The sequence below is a fragment of the Heterodontus francisci genome, chromosome 4 (genome assembly GCF_036365525.1).
Source record: "Heterodontus francisci isolate sHetFra1 chromosome 4, sHetFra1.hap1, whole genome shotgun sequence".
Lineage (NCBI taxonomy): Eukaryota > Metazoa > Chordata > Chondrichthyes > Heterodontiformes > Heterodontidae > Heterodontus > Heterodontus francisci.
This window is the reverse complement of record NC_090374.1, coordinates 178,946,693-178,974,550: the sequence shown is the minus strand read 5'-3', so window position 1 is coordinate 178,974,550 and position 27,858 is coordinate 178,946,693. Positions and strand designations below refer to the sequence as shown.

At 42.8% G+C, this 27,858-nt stretch overlaps 1 protein-coding gene across 1 annotated transcript in view; it reads right to left on the bottom strand.

The window, feature by feature from the left end:
- snx30 (sorting nexin family member 30) overlaps window positions 1–27,858 on the bottom strand; it is an 82,090-nt gene that overhangs the window by 42,578 nt on the left and 11,654 nt on the right. The window contains exons 2-3 of the mRNA XM_068030673.1: window positions 10,345–10,533; window positions 2,320–2,430 (exon numbers count right to left, since the gene is read on the bottom strand). Coding sequence (XP_067886774.1) covers window positions 2,320–2,430; window positions 10,345–10,533 — 300 coding nt within the window. The remainder of the gene's footprint in view (window positions 1–2,319; window positions 2,431–10,344; window positions 10,534–27,858) is intronic.

Here is a 27,858-nt window from a genome sequence, read left to right as displayed (position 1 = left end):
ACGTGAATAAAGTAAATTGATAGTTAAAGAAAGGACTGAGTTTCCTTCTCTTTGTACTAAGCCATTAACCGTAGCCAGGGGATTAGGTGGAGGGTACTCTCCTGTAACCCCGATATCCCAAACACCCAGCCTGAATGAAGAGGACTTAGTCACGTGACGGCCAGGATCAAGTGGGTGAAGGGAATAAAGGGGCCAAGGGGGAGTTGACTCCGCGCCACGGTTTACATCTGTAACTTGCAGAAATGATAAAAATCCAGTATCTTAACTGTAATCCTTCTGTAGTAATAGATTATAGAGACTGCCAGAAAGATTGCCTCCTAAACTAATTTGAGCCAACAGTAAGCTATATTGAAACAAAGAGTAATCATACTCCCAGCAATTCTAGCATTGGATGACAATGACCTTTTAAACATAACTTTTACACTGACATTTCAAATATGATCCTCTACAACTTTGTAGAAGAACTATAAAAAGGATTTACTGATGCTATTAGCTTTATGCCCCTAAATAGCAGCAGGGACAACTGAATTCAGTGCACGTTGCCTTATCTAATCCTGAAGGACCAAGCAATAAATCATGAATCATTTAATGGAAAAGAATATCACCACATGCCAATTTGCTACACCTAGCAAATCAATTTCCACTCTGTTTAAGACAATGTTTAATAATGTGGATTGAAAAATGGACAATGAAGTAAAGGCTGACAAAGTGTCTCATACTTAAAAGTACAATTCAGCCCCTCAGGACTGTAGAGGGAAGCAGGCAGATACTTTTAAAATTCTAGAATACTTGTAAACTGAGAAATTTAAAAGAGAACCTTACACTACACAGCAGATTAGCACAATTTGCTTTGACCAATAGGGCCCATGTTTAAATCCAGCTCAAACTCCAGGGATGAATGTGTCTTGATATTTGTACAGTTCCTATGTGAAAGGGCTTAAACATGCTCAATCCAGTTCTAGTAGGCACAAATCACAAAACTGCCACAATTTAAAACTGAAGTGGCAATATATCTACAAAGATGCATTGAGTGAAAAAATGAAGTGTGTCTCTCATGTATAGAAGGGTGTTCAATCCTTGGCTATGCTATTTAATGTGAGAAACTATTTCTCCAGCATTGGCAGGTCTCACCAAGGAAAACATTGCACCCCCACCCCACAACACCCCTCCCCACTCATTCCAAAAGTTTTCTTACACATACAATATAGTAGATCCTAGATCATTTTTAGGCAAGCATGGATTATTAAAGAAAATAATTAATGCTCTCATTTCATTGCCGCCACAGTTGGGTTTATTAACAAAAACAATTTAAAATGGGTACGGAAAAGTAATTAAGGACAGAAATATTGACAAAAATGGAAAAAGAAATGTCTGCCACAAAGCACATACTTTGGCTTTCTGTACATGGGCGTATATTATATAAATATTTTCCCTTTTTAAAAGGACAGCAACATATTTTAAGGACTACCTTGACTCTCATTCTGTGCCAAGTTTAACATTCAACCAAAGGGCAGTTTGTGCTGTTTTATTAAGAAAATGCTTACCTTGGGTTTCCATTCATACAGTTGCAGAACACTGTCTTTAAAAGTTTTGAGCTGCTCCATTATTAACTTTACACTACCATGCATAAACCATGGTTAAAACACAACTCCTAACCTTCCTGCGAACAAGATAGCCACATCTCCCTCTTCCAACTCCCTATTGAGTAAAGCACTGCTCGCGTCATTCCAAGTCACAGATCAAAAGGGTCCATGTAGAATTACTATCCTAAGTACATCTCAGTCAAATCAGCAGATAGGGCAATTGCAACTCATCTCTGTGGGCCTGAGGGGGGAGAAAAGGGAACGCAAATAAAATGGGCACAGTAGAAAAGACTAGGACTGCTTGCTTGTTGTCATGTATCTTCTGTATAAAAGTGGGCGCAGGTGTAAGAAATGGATCAGGTTTGGTCTTAATGCCCCCTGTTTCCAATAGCTTGCTAATGTGCATGGTCTTATGTTCACATTTTAACAACTTGGACAGGGTAAAGGAAACCTACTGGCTTGTTGCTGGATACCTCAGTAACAGTTAACATCTTCAGGCAAGGGGCTTACAAGGGATGCACACAGGGAGCAACTTTAGATTCCCCCACCACCTAGTTACTAATTTCAGAGATTATGTCAACATTTAAGAATAGGTTAGACAGGTTGTTTAAGGGGCAGTAGAAGATAGGGCAACAGAGCGAGCATACGGCATTAAGATTCCTGCCCACATACTGTATAAGCCCCAAATATCCCTGGGAGCACGTGCACCTGGAAACCATATTTATCTGGAACCTACTGGAATAAGATGAGTCGGCTGTGATTCTTCCAGTTTAGTCCTCAACCAATCAAAATCCTGGTATCTACGTCGTACTATGTATTCAGGTAAATCAAACTCATTTCTGGTGGTCTGAAAGTAATTGAAGCCATTAGTAACCAGAATATGAACATGCATCTGAAGAGCATTCAGGACACTTTAAATAAATTTGACATATCGAAACTAGAACAGAAAGTACAATTCTAATATTTAGAAAAAATAATTTAAAACTACCTTATTTGAGAAATAAGTTGCTAAGAAAAAACAGTGATGCATTATTTTGGATCATAGCACTTCACATTCTGTTCCTTTAAGCCATCATATTGACAAAGAGAATTATACAGCTATAGTTTACTGTGTGTCAAGAGGGAGGAGAGGAATTTGAAAACATCTGCAGATAATTTAAAAATCTGTCATTAGCTAGGACCAAAAAGGCTTCAAAGCAAAGTGCTTCAACCTTGCAGGTTTGCAGTCAAAATTAGGATCGATAATTTTCAGATCAGTTTCCACCACGCCCCCATGTCACTATCTTCAAAAACAAAAAACATCACAGTAAATCAAGCTTAATTTTTGAAAGAAAAAAGTGCCACGAATTTTGAATTAGTAAGATTTCAGTACAGACTTTTCACCTTTCTACAATTTCAGCCTAAAATACCATAGAAACCAGTTATGTACTATGGTACCTGCAGTTTATACTATTCTCCATCACATACATCATGATAAAATCCAATACTACTACAGTTTTTGAAAATAGCACTTCAGGTCACACTAATCAACTGGGGAGATTGTGTCTTCCACTGCATACATGGGACCAGGCCACTCAAGGCATGCTTCTCACAGTACGTGAGACTGACCACACACCCTCACCACCCCAATCACGAAGTAGTGTTAGGTACAGACAGCAAATAGGGCTTTGGATGTATTGCCAAATGAAATGAAAGGGATGGAGGACATTGCAGCATACTGGCTGGAAGGATAGTTGAAATCATCCAATGATCATTTCCAGATCTTCCTTAGTTGTGTGAAATTGGCCCAAGCGATTGCCCCATCCCCCCACAAATTCAGAAGGGCATGGAGGTTTGTTTTTTTTTATTAAAGGGGGCAGTGTTGGCAGGGATGAACATTCCTCTTTAATGCTATTGCCATCATGGCTACCCATCACCCTTCAACTAATTGCCATTATATCCAATCTAAACTAAACTTTTAACACAAAGTAGAAAAGTAGCAAGTGAAATTGGAAGGCAGATGAAACAAAAACAAAAATCAAATAGGATCAGAATGAGAAACAATGTTAAGATTGAAGTTAAGGGCACACTATCTGAATGCATGCAACATTCGCAACAAGGTAGATGATTTGAAGGCACAAAGAGAGATAAATGGGTATGATTTAATTGCTATTGCATAGATGTGGTTATAGGATGGCCAGAACTAGGAGCTGAATAGTCAAGGATATTCGCCATTTAGGAAAGAGGGGGAAAAAGGTGGCAGGGTAGCACTGCTAATAAGGGATGGGATCAGTACATTAGAGAGAGGGAATCTTAGATAGAAGGAGCGAGATGTAGAAATCAGTTTGGGTGGAGCTAAGGAACAGCAAACATTGGTGGAAGTTATTTATTGACCACAAAACTGTAGTGGTAATGTTGGGCATGGTATAGATCAGGAAATTAGAGCTGCATGTAGCATGGGCAATACAGTAATAATGGTCATCTTAAATTTACATAGACTGGGTAACCTAATTAGCACGAATGCTGTGGAGGATGAATTCTTGGCGTGTGCGCGAGATGGGTTTTTGGAGCAGTATGTTGAAGAACCAACTAGGGATTGGGCCATTTTGGATTTAGCATTATGTAATGAAAAAGGGCTAATTAATAACCTTGCTGTAAAGGAGCCATTAGAAAATAGTGACCACAATATGATCGAATTTTGCATTAAGTTTGAAAGAGACATAGTTCATTCTGAAAATAGGGTCTTAAATCTGAACAAAAGAAACTATGAAGAGCAGCAAGTTAGCTATGGTTGATTGAAAAAATATGTTAAAAGATTTGACGGTGGACAGGCAATGGCTAGTATTTAAAGTAATATTACATTGTTTACAGCAAACATACATGCCTCCAAGACATAAAAACCCAACAGGAAAGGTGAAATCAACCATGGCTAAAAAAACGTTTTAAGACTGCATTAGGTCAGAGGAAGTGCTTATAAGGTCGCCAGAAGAAGCGCTAAGCCTGAGGATTGGGAGCAATTTAGAATCCAACAAAGGAGGACCAAGAAACTGATAAAGGAAGGAAAAGAGAATATGAATGCAAGCGAGCTAGAAACAAAAGGTAGACTGTAAAAGCTTATTTAGGTACGTGAAAAGGAAAAAAAGATTAGCAAGGAAGAGTGTGGCTCCATTGCAAGCTGAGAGAGTTTGTGGTGCAGAACGAGGCAACGGCAGAGAGACTAAACCATTAGTTTGTCTGTCTTCATGGAGGAAGACACAGAAAATCTCTCAACTACTAGGGAACCAAGGGACTTGTAAAAATGAGGAACTGAAAGAAATTAGTATCATTAAAGAGATAATACTCCAAAAATTAAATTGGATTGCAAGTTGATAAAGCCCCTGGAGCAGATGAGCTACATTCCAGAGTACTGAAGGAGGTGGCTATAGATAGTGAATGCACTGGTGGTTATCGTTCAAAATTCTAAAGATCCTGAAGGGTTCTTGCAGACTGGAAAGTAGCAAATGTAACCCTACTATTTAAGGATAGAGAGAGAAAAGAGAACTACAGACCTGTTAGTTTGATGTCATTAGTAGGGAAAATGTTAGAATATTATAAAGCATGAAAATAATGATATCATTGGGCAGAGTCAACATGGATTTATGAAAAGGGAAATCATGCTCAACAAACCTGTTGGAATTTTGAGGATGCTACTTGTAGCATAAAAATCAGAACCAGTGCATGTGGTGTTATTGGATTTTCAGAAGGCTTTTGATAAAGGTCCCACACAGGTTAGTAAACAAAATTAGAGCACATGAGATTGGGGGTAATATACTGCTAATGGATTGAAAATTGGTCAACAGAGAGAAAGCAGAGAGTAGGAATAAATGGGTCATTCTTAGGATGGCAGGCTGTTACTAGTGGGGTACCACAAGGATCAGTGCTTGGGCCTCAACTGTTCAGAATCTATATTAATGATTTATATAAATGTGGGGACCAAATGTAATATTTCCAAATTTGCTGATGACAAAACTAAGCGGGAATGCAAGTTGTGAGGAGGATGCAAGGATACATCAAGGGGACTTGGACAGGTGAAGTGAATGGGCAAGAACATGGCAGGTGGAATGTGATGTGAATAAGTGTGAACATAGAACAGTACAGGCCCCTCGGCCCACGATGTTGTGCCGAACCTTTAACCTACTCTAAGATCAAACTAACGACCTACCCTTCATTCTACTATCATCCATGTACCTATCCAAGAGTCACTTAAATGCCCCTAATGTATCTGTTTCTACTACCACTGCTGGCAGCGCATTCCACGCACCCACCACTCTCTGTGTAAAGAACCTACCTCTGACATCTCCCCGAAACCTTCCTCCAATCACCTTAAAATTATGCCGCCTGGTGATAGCCCTTTCCACCCTGGGAAAAAGTCTCTGACTATCCACTCTATCTATGCCTCTCATCATCTTGTACCCCTCTATCAAGTCACCTCTCATCCTTCTACGCTCCAATGAGAAAAGCCCTAGCTCCCTCAATCTTTCTTTGTAGGACATGCCCTCCAGTCCAGGCAGCATCCTGGTAAATCTCCTCTGCACCTTCCCTAAAGCTTCCACATCCTTCCTATAATGAGGCGACCAGAACTGAACACAATATTCCAAGTGTGGTCGAACCAGGGCCTTATAGAGCTGCAGCATAACCTCGCAGCTCTTAAACTCAATTCCCCTGTTAATGAAAGCCAACACACCATACGCCTTCTTAACAACCCTATCAACTTGGGTGGCAACTTTGAGCGATCTATGGACATGGACCCCAAGATCCCTCTGTTCCTCCACACTACCAAGAATCCTGTCTTTAAGCCTGTATTCCGCATTCAAATTCGACCTTCCAAAATGAATCACTTCACTTTTCCAGGTTGAACTCCATCTGCCACTTCTCAGCCCAGCTCTGCATCCTGTCAATGTCCTGTTGCAACCTACAACAGCCTTCCACACTATCCACAACTCCAGCAACCTTCGTGTCATCGGCAAACTTGCTAACCCAGCCTTCCACATCCTCATCCAAGTCATTTATAAAAATCACAAAGAGCAGAGGTCCCAGAACAGATCCTTGTGGAACACCACTGGTCACCGAGCTCCATGCTGAATACTTTCCATCTACTACCACCCTCTGACTTCTATGGGCCAGCCAATTTTGGATCCAGACAGCCAACTTTCCCTGAATCCCATGCCTCCTTACTTTCTGAATGAGCCTACCATCGGGAACCTTATCAAACGCCTTGCTAAAATCCATATACACCACATCCACTGCTCTTCCTTCATCAATGTGTTCTGTCACATCTTCAAAGAATTCAATAAGGCTGGTGAGGTATGACCTGCCCCTCACAAAGCCATGCTGACTGTCTCTAATCAAACCATGCTTTTCCAAATAATCATAAATCCTGTCTCTCAGAATCCTCTCCAATAATTTGCCCACTACCAACTTAAGACTGACTGGTCTATAATTCCCAGGGTTATCCCTATTCCCTTTCTTGAACAAGGGAACAACATTTGCCACCCTCCAATCATCCGGTACTACTCCAGTGGACAGTGAGGACGCAAAGAACATCGCCAAAGGCGCAGCAATCTCTTCCCTCGCTTCCCATAATATCCTTGGGTATATCCCGTCTGGCCCCAGGGACTTATCTGTCCTCATATCATTCAAAATTTCCAGCACATCCTCCCTCTTAACCTCAACCTGTTCGAACATATCAGCCTGTTCCACGCTGTCCTCACAAACGACAAGTTCCCTCTCACTAGTGAATACTAAAGCAAAGTATTCATTTAGGACCCCCCCGACCTCCTCTGACTCCAGGCACAAGTTCCCTCCACTATCCCTGATCGGCCCTACCCTCACTCTGGCCATCCTCTCGTTCCTCACAAGCATAGAACGCCTTGGGATTTTCCTTAATCCTACCCGCCAAGACTTTTTCATGTCCCCTTCTAGCTCTAAGTCCATTCTTCAGTTCCTTCCTGGCTACCTAGTAACCCTCGGGAGCCCTGTCTGATCCTCGCTTCCTCAACCTCAAGTAAGCTTCCTTCTTCCTCTTGACTAGCTGTTCCGCATCTCTTGTCATCCAAGGTTCCTTCACCCTACCATCCCTTCCCTGCCTCATCAGGACAAACCTATCCAGCAGTCGCAGCAAGTGCTCCCTAAACAACCTCCACATTTCTGTCGTGCATTTCCATGAGAACATCTGTTCCCAATTTATGCTCCCCAGTTCCTGCCCAATAGCATTGTAATTCCCCCTCCCCCAATTAAATATTTTCCCATCCCGTCTGCTCCTGTCCCTCTCCATGACTATAGTAAAGGTCAGGGAGTTGTGATCACCATCACCGAAATGCTCTCCCACTGAGATCTGCCACCTGGCCTGGTTCGTTGCCAAGCACCAAGTCCAACATAGGCTGACTAGAGGGGAGACTATCTACATATCGAGTCAGGAAACCTTCCTGGACACACCTGACAAAAACTGCTCCATCCAAACAATTTTCACTAAGGAGGTTCCAATCAATATTAGGGAAGTTGAAGTCACCCATGACAACAACCCTGTTACTTCTGCACCTTTCCAAAATCTGCCTCCCAATCTGTTCCCCCGTGTCTCTGTTGCTATTGGGGGTGTCTATAGAAAACTCCCAAAGTGACTGCTCCTTTCCTGTTTCTGACTTCCACCCATAATGACTCAGTAGACAAACCCTCCTCGACGACCTCCCTTTCTGCAGCTGTGATACTATCCCTGATTAACAATGCCACTCCCCCACCTCTTTTACCTCCCTCCCTATTCCTTTTGAAACATCTAAACCCCGGAACATCCAACACCCATTCCTGCCCCTGTGTTATCCACGTCTCCGTAATGGCCACAACATCGTAGCTCCAAGTACTGATCCATGCTCTACGTTCATCACCCTTATTCCTGACACTTCTTGCGTTAAAATAGACTCACTTCAACCCATCATACTGGCTGCAACTTTGCCCGGTCAACTGTCTAACCTTCCTCACAGACTCTCTGCACTCGGTATCTGCCTGTTCAACAGCTACCCCATCCACTGATCCGTGGCTCCGGTTCCCATCCCCCAGCCAAACTAGTTTAAACCCTCCCGAAAAGCTCTAGCAAACCTCCCGCCCAGGATATTGGTGCCCCTCCAGTTCAGATGCAACCCGTCCTTCTTGTACAGTTCCCACCTTCCCCAGAAGGTATCCCAATGATCCACATATCTGAATCCCTCCTACACCAGTTCTGTAGCCACGTGTTCAGCTGCACTCGCTCCCGGTTTCTAGCCTCACTAGCACGTGGCACTGGTAACAATCCTGAGATTACTACTCTGCTCATCCTGCCTATCAGCTTCCAACCTAACTCCCTATATTCACTTTTCAGGTCCTCATCCCTTTTCCTAGCTATGTCATTGGTGCTGATATGTACCACGACCTCTGGCTGCTCCCCCTCCCCCTTAAGAATCCACTTTGGCAGGAAAACAGAAAGGCACAGTATTTTTTAAATGGAGAGGGGTTGGGAAGTGTTAATGTCCAACGGGACCAGAGTGTCCTTGTTCAGGAGTCAGGAAGCGCTAGTATGCAGGTGCAATAAACAATTAGGAAGGCAAATATGTTGGCCTTCATCGCAAGGGGATTAGAATAAAGGAGAAAAGATGTCTTGCTGCAATTCTATCAAGCCTTGGTGAAGCAACACCTGGAGTATTGTGTAACGTTTTGGTCTCCTCATCAAGGAAGGGTATACTGGTCATAGATGGAGTGCAATGGAGGCTCACCAGACTAATCTCTGGGATGGTGGTATTGTCTTATGAGGAGAGATTGCAGAAACTGAGCCTGTATTCTTTTGCATTTCCACGAATGAGGGGTGATGTCATTGAAACTCAAAATTCTTACAGGACATGTCAGGGTAGATGTGGATAGGATGTTTCCTTTAGCTGGTGAGTCTAGACCCAGGGGACAGTCTCAGAATAAGGGGCAAGCCATTTAAGACTGAGATGAGGAGGAATTTCTTTACTCAGAGGGTGGTGAAATCTGTGGCATTCTCTACCAGAGGGCTGTGGAATCTCAATCATTGAGCATATTCAAGACAGAAAATCGATAGATTTCTGTATACTAATGACATCAATGGATACAGGTATAGTGGGGAAAAGTAAATAAATAGTGTAGAGGTAGATGATCAGCCATGATTTGTTTGAACGGCAGAGCAGGCTCGACAGGCCGAATGTCCTACTCCTGATCCCATTTCCTTTGATCCTATGATCCAATCGAGTCATCTTAGTTCCTGCTCCACAGCAGGTGGCGCTGTGCTCCACAGCAGCAGCCAACCAAGGGTACGCAAACAGCCCTTTCAGCACTTAACCAGAATAAAGCCAGCTCTCACTCAAGGCTGGAAATTCTCTCAGCCAGGCAGGGCTCAAGTACAGAACCGGTTGAGCTGGGACTGCCAGCATCAGTACATGTATGTACTGGGAGGTGCATGCGTGTTTTTATAAATGGCTCAGGGCTGGAAAGACCTTTTCAAAACTTCCTAATTCCAGTCCCATCCATAAAGAGTAACCATCCCATCCCCCCTACCCACTGGCTAATCTCTTACCACTCCTGTACTCCTGCCACCCGCCCCATATCCTGTCCATACTCACACTACCCACATCATAAAAGACCTCCGACTCACCGTGAGCAACACCTAGGGAATTCTGACATTACCTTAAAAATAAATCAAGATTATACACTTTTTGAAACAGAAGTATTGTAAGACATTAAGATTCAATTTTGCTCATACTTTTGTGTTGACTCTGTATGTAATGTACGTCTCCATCGCAGACACATGTTTCTTTGGGTCATCAACTGTAACAAAGAGATCTCTGGTTTCGCCATCCAGCTCATCATCCAGTTGTAGTCTATTAAGGAGAGATGAGGAAGAAGCAGGACTTGACGTCTCCACTGGTGTCCCATTGGGCAACATTTGATCCTAAAAAAAAAGTTTACTTCATAAGCACGAGATTGGTTTTGCCTTTTACCTTAGCAGATCATGACACAATGGACATCCAGCTGAACAGGAAAGCATAATCTGGCAACTCAATTCTAAGGCTTGCTTTATCAAAAACTTAGATTATTTGTTTCACTTGAAGCCTAAGGATATCGAAGCACTGATCAAGGAATTGATGAGTCTAGCTGATCTCCAATGGCACTGCTTACAAGTAAAAGCAGAAAACACTTGCATTTATATAGCACCTTTCATGACCCCAGGACATCCCAAATCACTTTAGAGTTAGAGTTAAAGTACTTTTTGAAGTGTAGTCACTCTTGTAATGTCAGAAATGCAGCAGAGAATTTGCACACAGCAAACTCCTACAAACAGCAATGCGATATCAGATTTATTTATTTTTTAAGTCTTAGTTTACAGTGGGGAGAACTGCCCTGCTCATTGAAATCGTACCTTGGGATCAATTACACCCACCTAAAAGGGAAGACAGGGCCTTGATTTAACATCTCATCCGAAAGCGCAGTACTGCACTGAAGCCTAGATTACATGTTCAAATCTCTGAATTGGGACTTGAACTCCTAACACAGGTGAGAGTACTATCCACTGAGCCACAGCTGACAGAGAACATATTTGTGTCGCTCAGCATAGTCTGACCATCAGTCAAGGAGTGGAGCACAACTGGTATTTTTAAAAAAAAGGTGGGGAAATTACAAGTGTGTTAACTTTCCAAAGCTGTCTTGATTCAGGAATTGCACTTCTGGATTGGAAAATTGCAAATGCCATTCCATTATTTAAACAAAGCAGGCAGGGAGGAACCAGTAAAGTGCTGACTGATCAGTTTATCAGCTGTGGGGAAGTTACTAGAGGCAGAGCAACCGAGTACTTGAAATGAGTATGGTCGGTCAAAGACAGTTTGTGCGAATTTGTGAAAGGTAGGTCAAAAAGACAGAAGTGCAAGGACAGCCAACTGTGTAACAGCACGGACAACCAATTTTATCTGCAGCACCTGTGGAAGAGTCTGTCACTCTAGAAATGGCCTTTATAGCCACTCCAGGTGCTGCTCCACAAACCACTGACCACCTCTAGGCACTTACCCATTGTCTCGAGACAAGGAGGCCAAAGAGGTCAAATTATGAAACCGGTTGATTTTCTTTTCCTGAGTGTTCTCCAACATGCCAAATAAGGGTGTGTCTATGGTCGTTGGCTGTGTGGAGACTTCCAGAAGGTATTTGATAGGTTCCACACAAGAGATTAGCAGCCAAAATAAGAGCTCAGGGATCTGGAGGAAACCTTGTGATATGGGTTGGATGTATAAAGGCATCCCTCGTCAGCTTACTAACCGCAAAATATTTACTCCCTCTCAGTCTAAAATGCAAAGAGGAGGCAGAAAATTGTAAACAATTTGTTGACAATTACATGTTCTAACTGTTCCTCAAAAATTAATAATGTTCTTGAAACATTGAGGTAAAGCATGCATAGACCTAAAATACAATCACACCTGATAGTTGGGGACAGCTCATCATTCAAGTTGATCAAACCCTTGGATTCCAAATCCTCAATACAGTCCGCCACTTTATGTTTTTGAGCTACAAGACTGATTACTTTAGAAAGTAAACATTCTTGTTCACATGTATAACTTTATATCTTTGATGTACAGAAGTGAATAATGGTATTCAACAATACTTCCCTTGATTGACAGATAATGATCTCACCTTCCACTCTTCTCCAATTTCTCAACCCGATTATTCTCACTACCCCCAAAGTCACCAGACCAACTTCAATTACACATCAATGGGTTAGCATCCAACGTATGGGCATCTCCCAGTCTCAAATCTGAACAAACAGGCAGTTCTTTAACTCTCATGCTTTCGATAACAAGAGCACCTTTCTACATAACTTCACAGTGAAACAAGCACTCAACATTTTAACCCTTTCGTACTTGTGTCTTCTAGCATGCCCAAGTATAAGTATGCTGGTTTGAAGGTACATGTCTTACAGTCAGCTACATTGAATACTGAATGCTTATCTCTTTGGCCTCCTTATCTCGAGAGACAATGGTTAAGCGCCTGGAGTGGCTGTAAAGGGCAATTCTAGAGTGACAGGCTCTTCCACAGGTGCTGCAGAAAAATTTGATTGTCAGGGCTGTTACACAGTTGGCTCTTCCCTTGCGCCTCTGTCTTTTTTCCTGCCAATTGCTAAGTCTCTTCGACTCGCCACACTTTAGCCCCGCCTTTATGGCTGTCCGCCAGCTCTGGCGAGCGCTGGCAACTGACTCCCACGACTTGTGATCAATGTCACAGGATTTCAGGTCATGTTTGCAGACGTCTTTAAAGCGGAGACATGGACGGCCGATGGGTCTGATACCAGTGGCGAGCTCGCTGTACAATGTGTCTTTGGGGATCTTGCCATAATGCTTATAAATCAGCCAATATTCCACGAACGTTCCTACATCAAAAACTTCGATACTTCTGAAAAGCATCAGTTTGGCATTAAGTGAGAATGCAAGGGAGGTAACCAGAATGCATCAAATTTCCCCTGCTGCAGGTGGGAGCAAATGAACAGCAGTCCACAGCCATGATTCACCACTACTTTTGGGCCTCCTTATCTCGAGAGACAATGGATACGCGCCTGGAGGTGGTCAGTGGTTTGTGAAGCAGCGCCTGGAGTGGCTATAAAGGCCAATTCTGGAGTGACAGGCTCTTCCACAGGTGCTGCAGAGAAATTTGTTTGTTGGGGCTGTTGCACAGTTGGCTCTCCCCTTGCGCCTCTGTCTTTTTTCCTGCCAACTACTAAGTCTCTTCGACTCGCCACAATTTAGCCCTGTCTTTATGGCTGCCCGCCAGCTCTGGCGAATGCTGGCAACTGACTCCCACGACTTGTGATCAATGTCACACGATTTCATGTCGCGTTTGCAGACGTCTTTATAACGGAGACATGGACGGCCGGTGGGTCTGATACCAGTGGCGAGCTCGCTGTACAATGTGTCTTTGGGGATCCTGCCATCTTCCATGCGGCTCACATGGCCAAGCCATCTCAAGCGCCGCTGACTCAGTAGTGTGTATAAGCTGGGGATGTTGGCCGCTTCAAGGACTTCTGTGTTGGAGATATAGTCCTGCCACCTGATGCCAAGTATTCTCCGAAGGCAGCGAAGATGGAATGAATTGAGACGTCGCTCTTGGCTGGCATACGTTGTCCAGGCCTCGCTGCCGTAGAGCAAGGTACTGAGGACACAGGCCTGATACACTCGGACTTTTGTGTTCCGTGTCAGTGCGCCATTTTCCCACACTCTCTTGGCCAGTCTGAACATAGCAGTGGAAGCCTTACCCATGCGCTTGTTGATTTCTGCATCTAGAGACAGGTTACTGGTGATAGTTGAGCCTAGGTAGGTGAACTCTTGAACCACTTCCAGAGCGTGGTCGCCAATATTGATGGATGGAGCATTTCTGACATCCTGCCCCATGATGTTCGTTTTCTTGAGGCTGATGGTTAGGCCAAATTCATTGCAAGCAGACGCAAACCTGTCGATGAGACTCTGCAGGCATTCTTCAGTGTGAGATGTTAAAGCAGCATCGTCAGCAAAGAGGAGTTCTCTGATGAGGACTTTCCGTACTTTGGACTTCGCTCTTAGACGGGCAAGGTTGAACAACCTGCCCCCTGATCTTGTGTGGAGGAAAATTCCTTCTTCAGAGGATTTGAACGCATGTGAAAGCAGCAGGGAGAAGAAAATCCCAAAAAGTGTGGGTGCGAGAACACAGCCCTGTTTCACACCACTCAGGATAGGAAAGGGCTCTGATGAGGAGCCACCATGTTGAATTGTGCCTTTCATATTGTCATGGAATGAGGTGATGATACTTAGTAGCTTTGGTGGACATCCGATCTTTTCTAGTAGTCTGAAGAGACCACGTCTGCTGACGAGGTCAAAGGCTTTGGTGAGATCAAAACACAGCACTCAAAACACACCACTACTGGATATCAAGCAGATGTCAGTTGCCATTTCAATCAGAGGGGGAGCCAAAGGGGAGAGGGGTGAAAAGGGAGGGAAATGTAAATGTAGTCAGCCCAGATTGCTCAACAGGTGATCTGGATTTGGGGCACTGGGTGGGAAAGGGGAGGGGGGGGGGGGGGGGAAAGAAATATATGTATTAAGTGGTTGCCTTTTGATCATATTGCAAATTGGGAGATTGGGAATACCCCATATGGCTCTGAAGGAGGTGGATGCAGTTTTTTTTTTAAAATATAAATGTTACACTTGTGCACAACCCCTACCAATTTATTTACACACACTCCAACCCCCAAAAAATCAACAGGATGCGATTTATCCTATACCAAACTAGAAGACAAGACATACATAACATACTCACGCTTAATTTAAATGTTGGGTCTGCATGTAGGATAGAAGATTGGAAAAACAAAAGCCAACCACAGGACAGCATTGTACACGGTGCAAAACACGTGCATGTGGGTGCTTGTGGCAGGCCCCAACTCTTGGGTACAATGTGACAGGCAAGAGCCAACCAATATGGAGATCTAGGATGAGCAGCAATAGTAAGGGTTATGGATAGCCCTAATAACTAAAATGCACATATACAGTGACAACATGCCAAGATTTTAAAGAATGTCATGCATGAACTTGAAATGAGCTAGTCAAATTTGTCATCTCTGTGCTCATTTGCAAATTCATTTCATAGCAATTCCCAAATACAACATACAGATGTTACTCCTGTAGGAGTTAATAGGGCATTCAGCAAGAATCCACAGCAAACAACTTCAAAAACAAACACTCAACTCACTCTGCGAGTGTATCCCAGTAAACCCAAAACAAGGGGCGATAAATAAGACTGTCTTTAAAGTTACGACTTAACAGCAAAATAAGTCAATTCAGATCTTGATTGACAAAAGCAAAAATGTTGAATTTAAAAAATGGGCAAGAAACTAATGTTCTCCTGTTTCTCAGCGCCAGACACTCTGCCTTCAGCTCAAAAGCAGCTAGATCACAATAGGCTATGCCAATTTATAAAAACAGCCAATTTCACGATAGTCATCGCAGGCTGCAAAGTTTATTCAACATGATAGTAAACGACTTAACAAGAATTACTGAAATACTGTGCTGTTGGAGGTGCCCATCCTTGATTGTATATGGGCTTAACATTTTCTATCTGCCTATGCAGGTCAACCTTAGAGATAGCAAAGTATGGTTTGAAGAACAGTGTTTCACCTGGTGCCCTGATGAATATTCTTCAACCAAAAACAAGAGAGATTAACTGGTCATTAATCACATGTTCTTTGCAGCAAAAAAACGAAGTGCTGGAAATGAACAGCAGGTCTGGCAGCATCTGTGGAGAGCGAGAATATTTCAGGTTTAAAGGTAATCAACCTGAAACGTTAACGATTTCTCTCTCCACAGATGCTGCCAGACATGTTCATTTCCAGCACTGTTTTCCTATTTCAGATTTCCAGCATCTGCAGTATTTTGCTTTTATTTTGTTTGTGCAGTGTGCCTGGTCACAAAATGGGTGCTATGTTATTATCTTGCCATGCTTTCCTACATAATCAATGCATTTCAAAACAGATTATTTGTGAAGCACAGGCATGTTCTGGGAGATCTAACAAAGTGCAACGCAACAGCAAGTTTTTTTGTTCACTCATTTCATTTCCTTGAAGCAAGAGTTACCAGCTCCCTACCACCTCGAATGCTGTTTGTGGCTCTGTCACAGAGAACAGATGCTCCCAATATACTGTTGGCAGAACAGCAGAGTACTCAAAAACAAGCTCTATGGCCGTAAACATAACATGTTAACTGCATACAACTCCTCAAAGATATCAATACCAGAAACATCCATACAAATATATTTAGTTACACATGAATTTTACTAATTCACACCCCAAACTAAGTGAAAAAAACTTCATGACCCCCCCCAGAAATTTCACATAACTACTTTTAATTACTACTATCTCAGTCATTAGTAAATTTGAAATTTGAAAGTGACTTGAACCTAAAATTAATTCAACACAAACTGCCTCCAAGCAAAAAGGTGGAAAAACTGCAGTGTTGGGCACAAGCCACTCCTAAGGTTCACGGTCATGAGATGGGCAAGAGTAGCAATGGCTGGAGCGAGAAAGCGGATCTTTCATAGACGTACTCTACCATGAAAAGGTATCTAGTAACTTAAACAGAAGAGACATTTAAAATTTTGACTGAGGCAAATATTAGCAACAAGAAAATATAAGGACTTAAATGGCCAGTGCTCATGGATACCAGCAGGAGTTAGTATTTCAAAGTGGGAAGTTGCAAAAAGGAGAAAACAAAATCACAGAACAGGAATTTTTTTTGGTTTTGGGCATTAAGTCAACATTTTTGCCCACGAGCACCATGTCACAACAACTGACTCCATACAAATCAAACCCTCAAAAGACACGAAAAAGATTGAAAATTACCATATGAATAAAACATCTAACTACATGGAACTTAAAAATTAAGAGACCAAAACAGATCAAGAACTTGAAGGGGAAAAACAAGTCTGAAAGCTACAACCCAACATGCAAGGTACAGCTAGGTCTTTCTGCAAAGGTTGACAGTGGGAATGGCTCCTGTATGAATCTAAACAATGAGTAACCCAACAGCAATCTATTTATACATTAATCCTAAAGTCTTTGTTCTGCTATTACAGTTCAGCTTAAAAATTCATACTGGGTTAATAAATAGAAAGTGCATTGCTGGGAATTTCCAATTCTGCATTGCCTGCCCAAAAGTTTTCACCCATTTTCATGAACAGACAGAAAATTGTAAACTAGCAAATGTGGAAGTGAAACAAATACCTTATTCAATTTATGGTGTTAAGATGGAGGTTACATGCAGCACTCAAGTTCACAAACTAAGAAAATCAAGATAAGCACGATATTGGAAGATTGACAGTGCTCATGGATGCCAGACAGTTAGTATTTCAGAAAAAAAAGGAGGAAGTTGCAAAAAGGCGGTACAGACCAAAGAATTTTTTTCATCGTTGGGCAAAAATATAGTGCAACTAAAACACCCACACCTCAAAATGACCATGTTCCCACTCATTGCTAGGAAGCATGTTTGAACAGTGCAGAAAATCTGTTGGGAAGGAAATACCTGGATTGTCACATGAACATATGGTGTAATACCCAGTACAGAGATCAGATAAAAACAAAAAAAAAAACTCTGAAATGGGAACACAACACAAAATAAGAGTAAACAAAATAAGCAGCACAAATTGTCCTGTCTCTTGGCACCAGTCCAGCTGATTTCAATATCAACCTCCACTTGACAGAATACAACTACTACTAAAATTCCTGGCTGTCAGTTCAGCAGTGACAATGACATCAAATGAATCCACTCCATTGTTGTCAGCTCTGTAGTGCTTCAGTCAACTGTATCCTGTGACAAGTCGCTTAACATTGTCTACCCAGTGCTTCCACTGTTTACTTGCTCCATGTATGTCTGCATATAGGGTCATGAAAGGCATTCTATCCATTTCCATTCTTGAGACACCAAACCGTTGCAGTCGTCCATCTTGGTACTTTCAGTATAAGCTTGTTTCATATTCAAGCCATGTTATTATACCATTCTTGATTCTTTGCATCTTGTATACTCCTAGTATTCCTCCCAACCAACCGCGCTCCGCTGTTAGCGTCTTTTGCTCATCATGTTCCAACACTCCAGTATAAAAGGATAACTGTGGCTTCATAAACTCAGTATTTACAAAAAAATCTCCATAACCTGCTTAATCTTCCAAAAGCAGTACATCTAATCCTTTTCACATCTTCCCATTTCTGCCACTAATCTACCAAGATATACAAACATTCTACCTGTTCTATTGCATCCCCACTAATGTGCATATCTTCCCAAATTACATGATCTTTGCTTTCTTTAGATTGATGTAACCCAAATTTTCTACTCTCATGCAACTCATTAGTCAATCTCTGTAAACCTGCTTCAGGTGTTGCTACAAGGTAATTTTCATCAGCAAGTTGGAGACAGTTTAAAATCTTTTACTCCTCCAAAATCAATTTTTGGTGCATGAATTAATGCTTCCAATGCAGGTTTGAATAAGTAAAATGATAGCAAACATCCTTAATTTGCCCCAACTGTTGATCCAAAACATTGGCCTGGATTTTGCTGCAGTGAGTGTAACAGTGGAAATTTGGAAGTTGCTGGCTGATTTGCCCTGCTGCTCCACAAGTTTCACTCCTCATGTACCTCAGATTAAAATCGGCATTGAAATCCATGCAAGGGTGTGAAGTTGCTGTGCTTCCCCACTTGACAGATATTAAACAGGCCAGAAGAGAGTTACGGCTAGTGCATTCAAGTGTAATGAATATTTAAAAGGGGTGATAAGTCTTCATTACTTCCAATCATCTCTGGCCCTAAAAATTAAATTTTATAAGTATGAAGTCTCATTCCTTCAGAATTTAATTGATGATTTAAAAATTAAATTCAACTTTTTGTCTTTCATCTCACTCTTAATCCCATCTTTCTTCAGCTCACGTTATTTTGCTGGATGGATGGATTAACCAAATATTCTAATTTATCCTTCCCAGTTTAGATGGAGTATCTCAACAAGGATTCTTTGATCTGATTGATAGAGGAGCCAGGCTGCTGCTTACACTGTTCACGCACACCACAGATCCCCTGTGGAGGGCATTGTGTATGATCAGTAAATTGCCGCTCAAAACCCTGCAAAAAGTCTATAAACAGCCGTATGCACGATGAATGGCAAGTACCAGTCCTTTGTGGCTGACTGCAAAATCTCTGCCAGTAACTTCCTTGTCCACTAACAGTATTCGGGATATTATAGATCCTTTCAGCCTGACAATTCCTACAAGAATATCACACATCCAAGACATATCCAAATCACTTCTCACACTTTCAAAGGCCTGTTGGACTCTGAATTTTTCTGAAATCGGATTTCAGTTGATCTACCGTACTTCATCCTTGCCTGCAACACCTTTACACTAGTTTCTGATGTCACATTCCATTAATTTATCCAAATCCCAGATTTAAATGCAGCTCATAGTTAACCTTACTGATGCCAAACCAAACTTTGGTTAGAAACATCAGCTGCAAAGGATCTGCATTACTGAGCACCACAATTCCATTTACAATGAAATAAAAGCATAACTGTTGCCTGACAAAAAAAAACACTTAAAAAGTTTTAAATGACTTTCTTCCATAGAAAAGTGTGCATGCTGCCATCAGATTGTTACTTTGGGAAGACCGAAAGTAACCGTTCTCTTCACCAAATAAACTCTTTGGCTACTTATAACTTGCATCTTGAATATTAAATAAATCTTCAACTATACAGTAATGGTCATCCTGTCTTCCCTTCTAATATTGCCATCTTCCTCCAGCATACTTTGTTCCATCTTTTGCTTAGCCTTGCTCAAACTAAGCTCAACTCTTTGGAAATGCAGAAAACTTACAGAAATTTGACTACTGTCTCAGGTGAAAGAGATGGAGATTGGCATGGTTAGATCATAGATGCCATCAGGTCAATCCAACATAAATAAGGAAGGGTTGGTAACAATGCATCAATAATGGTCAATGTATGAGTTATCAGGAGGAGCAAACTATTAAGTACGCCAGAGTAAACAGAAGAGGGCCTTTTAAAAAAAAAATCCAATTAGCTTTGTGCATGTGTGCAGTTATAGTTTTAAAATTCTACTACTTGATATCAGGAAGCTTTCTGCCTACTTTTCAAATCTACCAGACAGACATTGGTGAAAATGATCCACATGGTTCAGAAGCAGATGCATGGGTCATTCTAGATAAACAATGAAGTTGAAATCAGTTTTGAAATCCTAGCTCGTGCATCTTGCAACCCTGTCATAGTACAGGGGGTAAAAAACAGCGATCACTGAATGAAATAAAATGATAAAAATCCTGCAAGAAATGAGCTGGAGCAGTTTCAAGCTGGTCCCCGATAGGCAAAAACCAGCACAATTCCAGTTAGAGATCTATGGGGTTAATGTTGTAGGGAAGTAGAAAGTTTTATGCCAAACATTGGACAAAGTGTAATATGGGGCTATGGATTGCATGATAACTTTTCAAATGCTTTTGCCAAGACTTTTGTACACAAATCTATTGAAAAATTCCAAATTGGCACACAGTTGGCAGCCAAGTATAAACAAAGCATTTATTACCTGGCTCAAACAGCATAAATGCACTTGCAGAACAAGCCTCAAAATACAGGCTGCAAATAGCTTGATAAGGTGGCCAAGGCAAATTGGATCAGGAGTTTCAAATAACCCAACCTACAAAACATGCCCAAAAATATATTAAAAAGTTTATGTATATTATTTGCATGTATATAAAAGATGGATTTATAGAGGCATTAACAAAAATAAGAATTTACAGAAAGCCTGTATGCAAAGAATGGAATATTCCTTCAGTAGATACGCTACAAAAAAAAAAAAATTACCTTGCTCTCCTAAATAGGCTGTACTTCAAACATTTGCTATTATGCACAGGTATGTGCAGTTTTCCCTATTGAACACATGACATAGGAGCAGAAAATAATCCACTTTTTAAAAATAGTTTTAAATGACTTGTCCAACAGATGCAAGGTCCTTGCTGTCTTTGTGGATGTCTGTCCCCCCCCACCCCCCAACCAATCCCAATATAGTGTTGGGATTGGCTTCACTTGAACCAGGCTGGAGCCAGTGTCCTGGCCAATGGCATAACTAGGGCCGTGGACAGGGCTTTAAGGCTTTAAACCTTTAGACTAAATGGGGAGAGGGAGGAAAGAAAAAAAAAAGAGAAAAAGGAGGGGGATTTGGGTAAAGACAAATTTTAGAAATCCAAAGAGAGGGGTCAGGGCATCAGAGCAAGATAGTGCTGTGGGTAACTCAACAGAATGGGACAGGAAGTGACAGAGTTTAACAAAAATTGTGCATTGGCAAATACTGTTATTGCAGGGAACAGAGGTTTAAAAAAAATGAAATTGAAGTTCATTTATCTGAATGCATCTATAATAAGATAGATGAACTAGTGAAACGAATGGAGGTACATGATCTAAATCTAATTGCTATTACTGAGACATGGTTACAAGGAGATCAAGGTTGGGAAATTAATATTCCAGGGTACAAAATATTTCAGACAGACAGACATCCACAAAAGGTAGCGAGGAACTTGCACCTGTTGGAACAAGGCTGAGGCTCCTCCATCACTACATGCTGATTCCCCCCTACCTGCCTCACTCAGTCACACCCTCCTGTCTCTGACCAATGGCCATCTCTAATGGTTTCCCTTCTCTAAAGGGTGTAGGTGCACAGTGAATAAGTGACTATCAGGTTTCACCCAGGTGTGACTGACGCACACAAGCACACACTTGAATTCCACAGATGACTGAGGCAGTCAATCGTTTGACATTTTATTGAAAGTGGTTAGCAGTTAGCTCAAATTAGAGATGGAAGACCTAGTTAAGTATCCTCTTTGTCACAAAGTTAGACCATTGGTATGAAAGAAGGGCAAGTATTAGGATCGCAGCATGCACAGGGGTGAATTCACATCTTTTGGTAATTGGATACCCATTACTGCAATGCTTCTTTATGACCAGGTCGCTCCAAAGTCATATTGATAATAGAAATATATTGGAGTCTCAGTGTCACAAATTAATAGAATATGGGCTTGCATTTAATTGATCGCACTGTAGAAGCGTTCAACCTGAGCCATGCCACCATCGATCCAAATTCAGACACAAGACTAATCATTCCCTCAAAGCTTTAGATTTTGGGCGAAAGAGGGAAAAAAAAACGACTTGTATAAGCACACTTTATGACCGGAAATCTCAAACCACTTTACAGCCAATGAAGTATCTTGGAAGTACCTTCTGTGCCGTAAATGACTATGACTAAGTGTAATGTAGAAACTCAGGCAGCCAATTTGCACACAAGCTCACAAACAGCAATGTGATAATGATGAGATAATCTGTTTGTGATGTTGACTGAGTGATATATATTGGTCAGAACACTGGGGATAACTCCCCTGCTCTTCAAAAAGTGCCATGGGATCTTTTATGTCCACCTGAGAGGGCAGATGGGGCCTCGGATTAACGCCTCATTTGAAAGACAGCGCATCCGACAGTGCAGCATTCCCTCTGCACTGCACTGGAGTGCCAGCCTTGAATTTTGTGCACAAGTGCTGGAGGGGCTGGAAGAAAATGGAAAAATAAATGGGATCATTTTGACCCACCCTTACACACCTTCCACAATAAACAGCAGAGTTATAAAACTAATCCATTTCTGCCAACTCCCAGCATTGCATGAATCACAATTTTGACCACTCGCGTCTCAAGATTTGTTTAAAAAACACAAAATTAAAAATGACACACAATTATCCCTTTCTTTAGGCACTTACTTTAAATGTCTAAAATGTGGATTGCGCTCCTGAATGCATTTAAGCAACTAAAATACATTTAGTTCTCATTTCAAAAGCAGTTTCCTTCCCATGGTGGCTTTTCCAGTCTTTTTGGTCACTGAACCCGCTCATTGTCCCACATGCTTAATTTACAACCTCTCTTCCTGTTAAGCAGCCAAGTGAGTTAAAGTTAATTTTGATGTGAAATTTTTTTTTTTAAACTTCAAAAACTCTTATCTCCAATGTACAGAATCATTGAATGTTACAATACAGGAGGCCACCTTTTGGTCTATCCTGCCTGTGCCAGCCTTTTGAAAGAGCTACCCAATTAGCCCCACTCCCCTGCAACTATTTATCCAATTTAGACAGTTACTATTGAATCTGGTTCCACCATCCTTTCATGCAGCACATTCCAAAATGAATTACTGGGTAATAAAGTTTCAACTTTTAAAACCCCTTCAAATGTCAAATAGGAATAAAGAACCCTATGGATATCAAAAATCAAGGAATGCCACTGAAGTATTGTAGATTCTAAGGCTCATTTCCCGGCGGAGCAGCAGGAGAAGGTAGCGACTCTTCGGTGGGTGAGTGAAGGCATCAGGAGCTGTGTTTTAAAAGTAAGTACTTACTGTTTTACTTACTGTTTTCCTTGTCTTTGAGTTTCTTTTGGCGCCGGAGGAACCGGAAGCTGGTCGGCAGCGAGGACTCCTGGGTAGGTATTTTCCTTAAAGGTGCGGAGCTGAGTAAACCCGAGCCACTACACATGTAGTGTCTCCCACCCATCCTCCTGCTCTAACCTAATAATAAGACCCTTTTTACCCTCCTCCTCTAACCAAAAAGGACTGAACAGGTAAGCTATTTACTGTTTTTGTTAATATCTATAGTTGTACTTAACTAAGGGGTAATTGAATAAAAGAAATGGCAGCCAGTGTAGTGTATTGCTCCTCCTGCAGAATGTTCGAGGTGAGGGAAACCTCCGGTGGCCCTGCCGACTTCACCTGCTGGAAGTGCATCCGTCTCCAGCTCCTATCAGACAGTGTTAGGGAATTGGAGCTGGAGCTGGATGAACTGAGGATCATTCGGGAAGCTGAGGGGTTGATAGATAGAAGCTACACGGAGGTCGTTACTCCACAAATCAAAGGCAGCTGGGTAACAGTTAGAGGTGGGAAGAGGTCAGTGCAGGGATCTCCTGTGGTCGTTCCCCTCAACAACAAGTATACAGTTTTAGATACTGTTGGGGGGGACGGCCTATCGGGGGCAGGCTGCAGTGACCGGGCCTCTGGCACGGGGTCCTGCACTGTGGCTCAGAAGGGAAGGAGGGAGAATGGGAGAGCACTAGTCATCGGGGACTCGATGGTGAGGAGTACGGACAGGCGGTTCTGTGGGCGCAGGCGAGACGCACGGATGGTTTGTTGCCTCCCTGGTGCCAGGGTCCGTGATGTTTGTGATCGCGTCTTCAGGATCCTTAAAGGGGAGGGGGAGCAGCCAGAGGTCGTGGTGCACATTGGCACCAACGACGTAGGAAGGAAGGGTGGCACAGATGTTAGAAGTGAGTTTAGGGAGTTAGGCTGGAAGCTGAAAGCTCGGACGGACAGAGTTGTTATCTCTGGTTTGTTGCCGGCGCCACGTGATAGTGAGGCTAGGAATAGGGAGAGAGCACAGCTGAACACGTGGCTGCAGGAATGGTGTAGGAGGGAGGGCTTCCAGTTCTTGGATAATTGGACTGCATTCTGGGGAAGATGGGACCTGTTCAAACAGGACGGGCTGCATCTGAACCAGAGGGGCACCAATATCCTGGGAGGGAGGTTTGCTAGTACTGTTCGGGAGGGTTTAAACTAGTTTGGGAGGGGGATGGGAACCGGACTTGTAATCCAGGGACCAGTGGGTCCACTCAGAAAGACAAAGAGTGTAGTGAGGTATTGGGGAAGGTAGCACTGTCACAGAGGACAGATGGGCACGGAGAAGGGTTAAAGTGCGTATACTTCAACGCAAGAAGCATCAGGAATAAGGTGAGTGAATTGAAGGCGTGGATGGGCACTTGGGACTACGATGTTGTGGCCATCACTGAAACGTGGATAGGTGAGGGGGAGGAATGGTTTTTGGAGGTACCTGGTTATAGATGTTTTCATAAGATTAGGAATGGTGGTAAAAGAGGTGGGGGGGTGGCATTGTTAGTTAGAAATAGTGTAACAACTGCTGAAAGAATTTTCGAGGAGGATCTGCCGACTGAGGCACTGTGGGTTGAGGTCAGGAACAGGAAAGGAGCAGTCACCTTGATGGGAGTTTTCTATAGGCCCCCCAATAGCAGCAGGGAGGTGGAAGAGCAGATTGGGAAACAGATTTTGGAAAGGAGCAGAAGTCACAGGGTAGTAATTATGGGGGATTTCAACTTCCCAAATATTGATTGGCAACTCTTTAGATCGAATAGTTTGGATGGGGTAGTGTTTGTGCAGTATGTCCAGGAAGCTTTTCTGACTCAGTATGTAGACTGCCCGACCAGAGGGGAGGCAATATTGGATTTGGTACTAGGTAATGAACCAGGGCAAGTGATAGAGCTGTTGGTGGGCGAGCACTTTGGAGATAGTGATCACAATTCTGTAGCATTCACTGTGGTAATGGAGAGGGATAGGTATGTGCAACAGGGCAAGGTTTACAATTGGGGGAAGGGTAGATATGATGCTGTCAGGCAGGAACTGAGGAGCATAAGTTGGGAGCATATGCTGGCAGGGAAGGGCACGGTCGAAATGTGGAACTTTTTCAAGGAGCAGATAGTAGGGGCCATTGATAAGCATGTCCCTGTCAGACAGGGAAGGGATGGTCATGTGAGGGAACCGTGGTTGACAAGAGAGGTTGAGAGTCTTGTTAGGAAGAAGAAGGATGCGTATATAAAGTTGAGGAAAAAGGGCACAGGCATAGCTCTGGAGGGATACAAGATGGCCAGGAAGGATCTGAAGAAAGGGATTAGGAGAGCTAAGAGAGGGCATGAAAAATGCTTGGCGGGTAGGATAAAAGAAAACCCCAAGGCCTTTTACGCGTATGTCAGAAATATGAGGATGACTAGGGGGACCGTAGGTCCGGTCAAGGACAATAGCGGGAGACTGTGTGTTGAGCCGGAAGAGATAAGTGAGGTTTTGAATGAGTACTTCTCTTCGGTATTTACGAATGAGAAGGGGTGTATTACTGAAGAGGACGGTGTGAAACAGACTGGTAAGCTCGAGGAAGTGCTCGTTAGGAGGGAAGATGTGTTGGGGTTTTTGAATAACTTGAAGATAGACAAGTCTCCCGGGCCTGACGGGGTATATCCAAGGATGTTATGGGAAGCAAGGGATGAAATTGCAGAGCCGCTGGCAATGATCTTTTCATCTTCTCTGCTGACGGGGGTGGTACCAGGTGATTGGAGGGTGGCAAATGTTGTGCCCCTGTTCAAGAAAGGGAATAGGAACAACCCTGGGAATTACAGGCCAGTTAGTCTTACTTCGGTGGTAGGCAAGTTGATGGAAAAGGTGCTGAGGGATAGGATTTCTGAGCATCTGGAAAGACACTGCTTGATTCGGGACAGTCAGCACGGTTTTGTGAGGGGTAGGTCTTGCCTCACAAGCCTGATTGAATTCTTTGAGCAGGTGACCAAGCAAGTGGATGAGGGTAAACCAGTGGATGTGGTGTACATGGATTTTAGTAAGGCATTTGATAAGGTCCCCCATGGTAGACTTATGGAGAAAGTCAGGAGGCATGGGATAGTGGGGAATGTGGCCAGTTGGATTAAGAATTGGCTAACTGATAGAAGGCAGAGAGTGGTCTTAGATGGTAAATACTCAGCCTGGAGCCCAGTTACCAGTGGCGTGCCGCAGGGATCAGTTCTGGGTCCTCTCCTGTTTGTGATTTTTATTAACGACTTGGATGAGGAAGTCGAAGGGTGGGTCAGTAAATTTGCAGATGATACAAAGGTTGGTGGAGTTGTGGATACCGAGGAGGGCTATTGTCGTCTGCAAAGGGACTTGGATAGGTTGCAGTGCTGGGCTGAAAAGTGGCAGATGGAGTTTAACCCTGAAAAGTGTGAGGTCGTCCATTTTGGAAGGACAAACATGAATGCAAAATACTGGGTTAACGGTAGGGTTCTTGGGCATGTGGAGGAGCAGAGAGACCTTGGGGTCTATGTGCATAGATCATTGAAAGTTGCAACTCAAGTGGATAGGGCTGTGAAGAAGGCATATGGGGTGTTAGCGTTCATTAGCAGAGGGATTGAATTTAAGAGCCGTGAGGTGATGATGCAGCTGTACAGGACCTTGGTAAGGCCTCATTTGGAGTACTGTGTGCAGTTCTGGTCGCCTCATTTTAGGAAGGATGTGGAAGCCTTGGAGAGGGTGCAGAGGAGATTTACCAGGATGTTGCCTGGAATGGAGAATAAGTCTTACGAGGAAAGGCTGAACATTCTAGGCCTCTTCTCATTAGAAAGGAGAAGGATGAGGGGTGACATGATAGAGGTTTATAAGATGATCAGGGGAATAGATAGGGTAGACAGTCAGAAACTTTTTCCCCGGGTGGAGCAAAGCGTTACAAGGGGTCATAAATTTAAGGTGAAGGGTGGGAGATATAAGGGGGATGTCAGGGGAAGGTTCTTTACCCAGAGAGTGGTCGAGGCATGGAATGCCTTGCCCGGGGAAGTTGTTGAGTCAGAAACTTTAGGGACTTTCAAAAGGCTTTTGGATAGGTATATGGATAAAGGAGAATGATGGGGTATAGATTAAATTGTCCTTGACAGAGGACAAAGGATCGGCACAACATTGTGGGCCGAAGGGCCTGTTCTGTGCTGTATGTTCTATGTTCTATGTTCCATGAACCAGGGAACACAGCCAGTTGCAGGGAAATATCCAAGCAGCAGATGGTTCTAAATGAATCTACTAGAGCAGAATTGCCCGCATACAGCACACCTT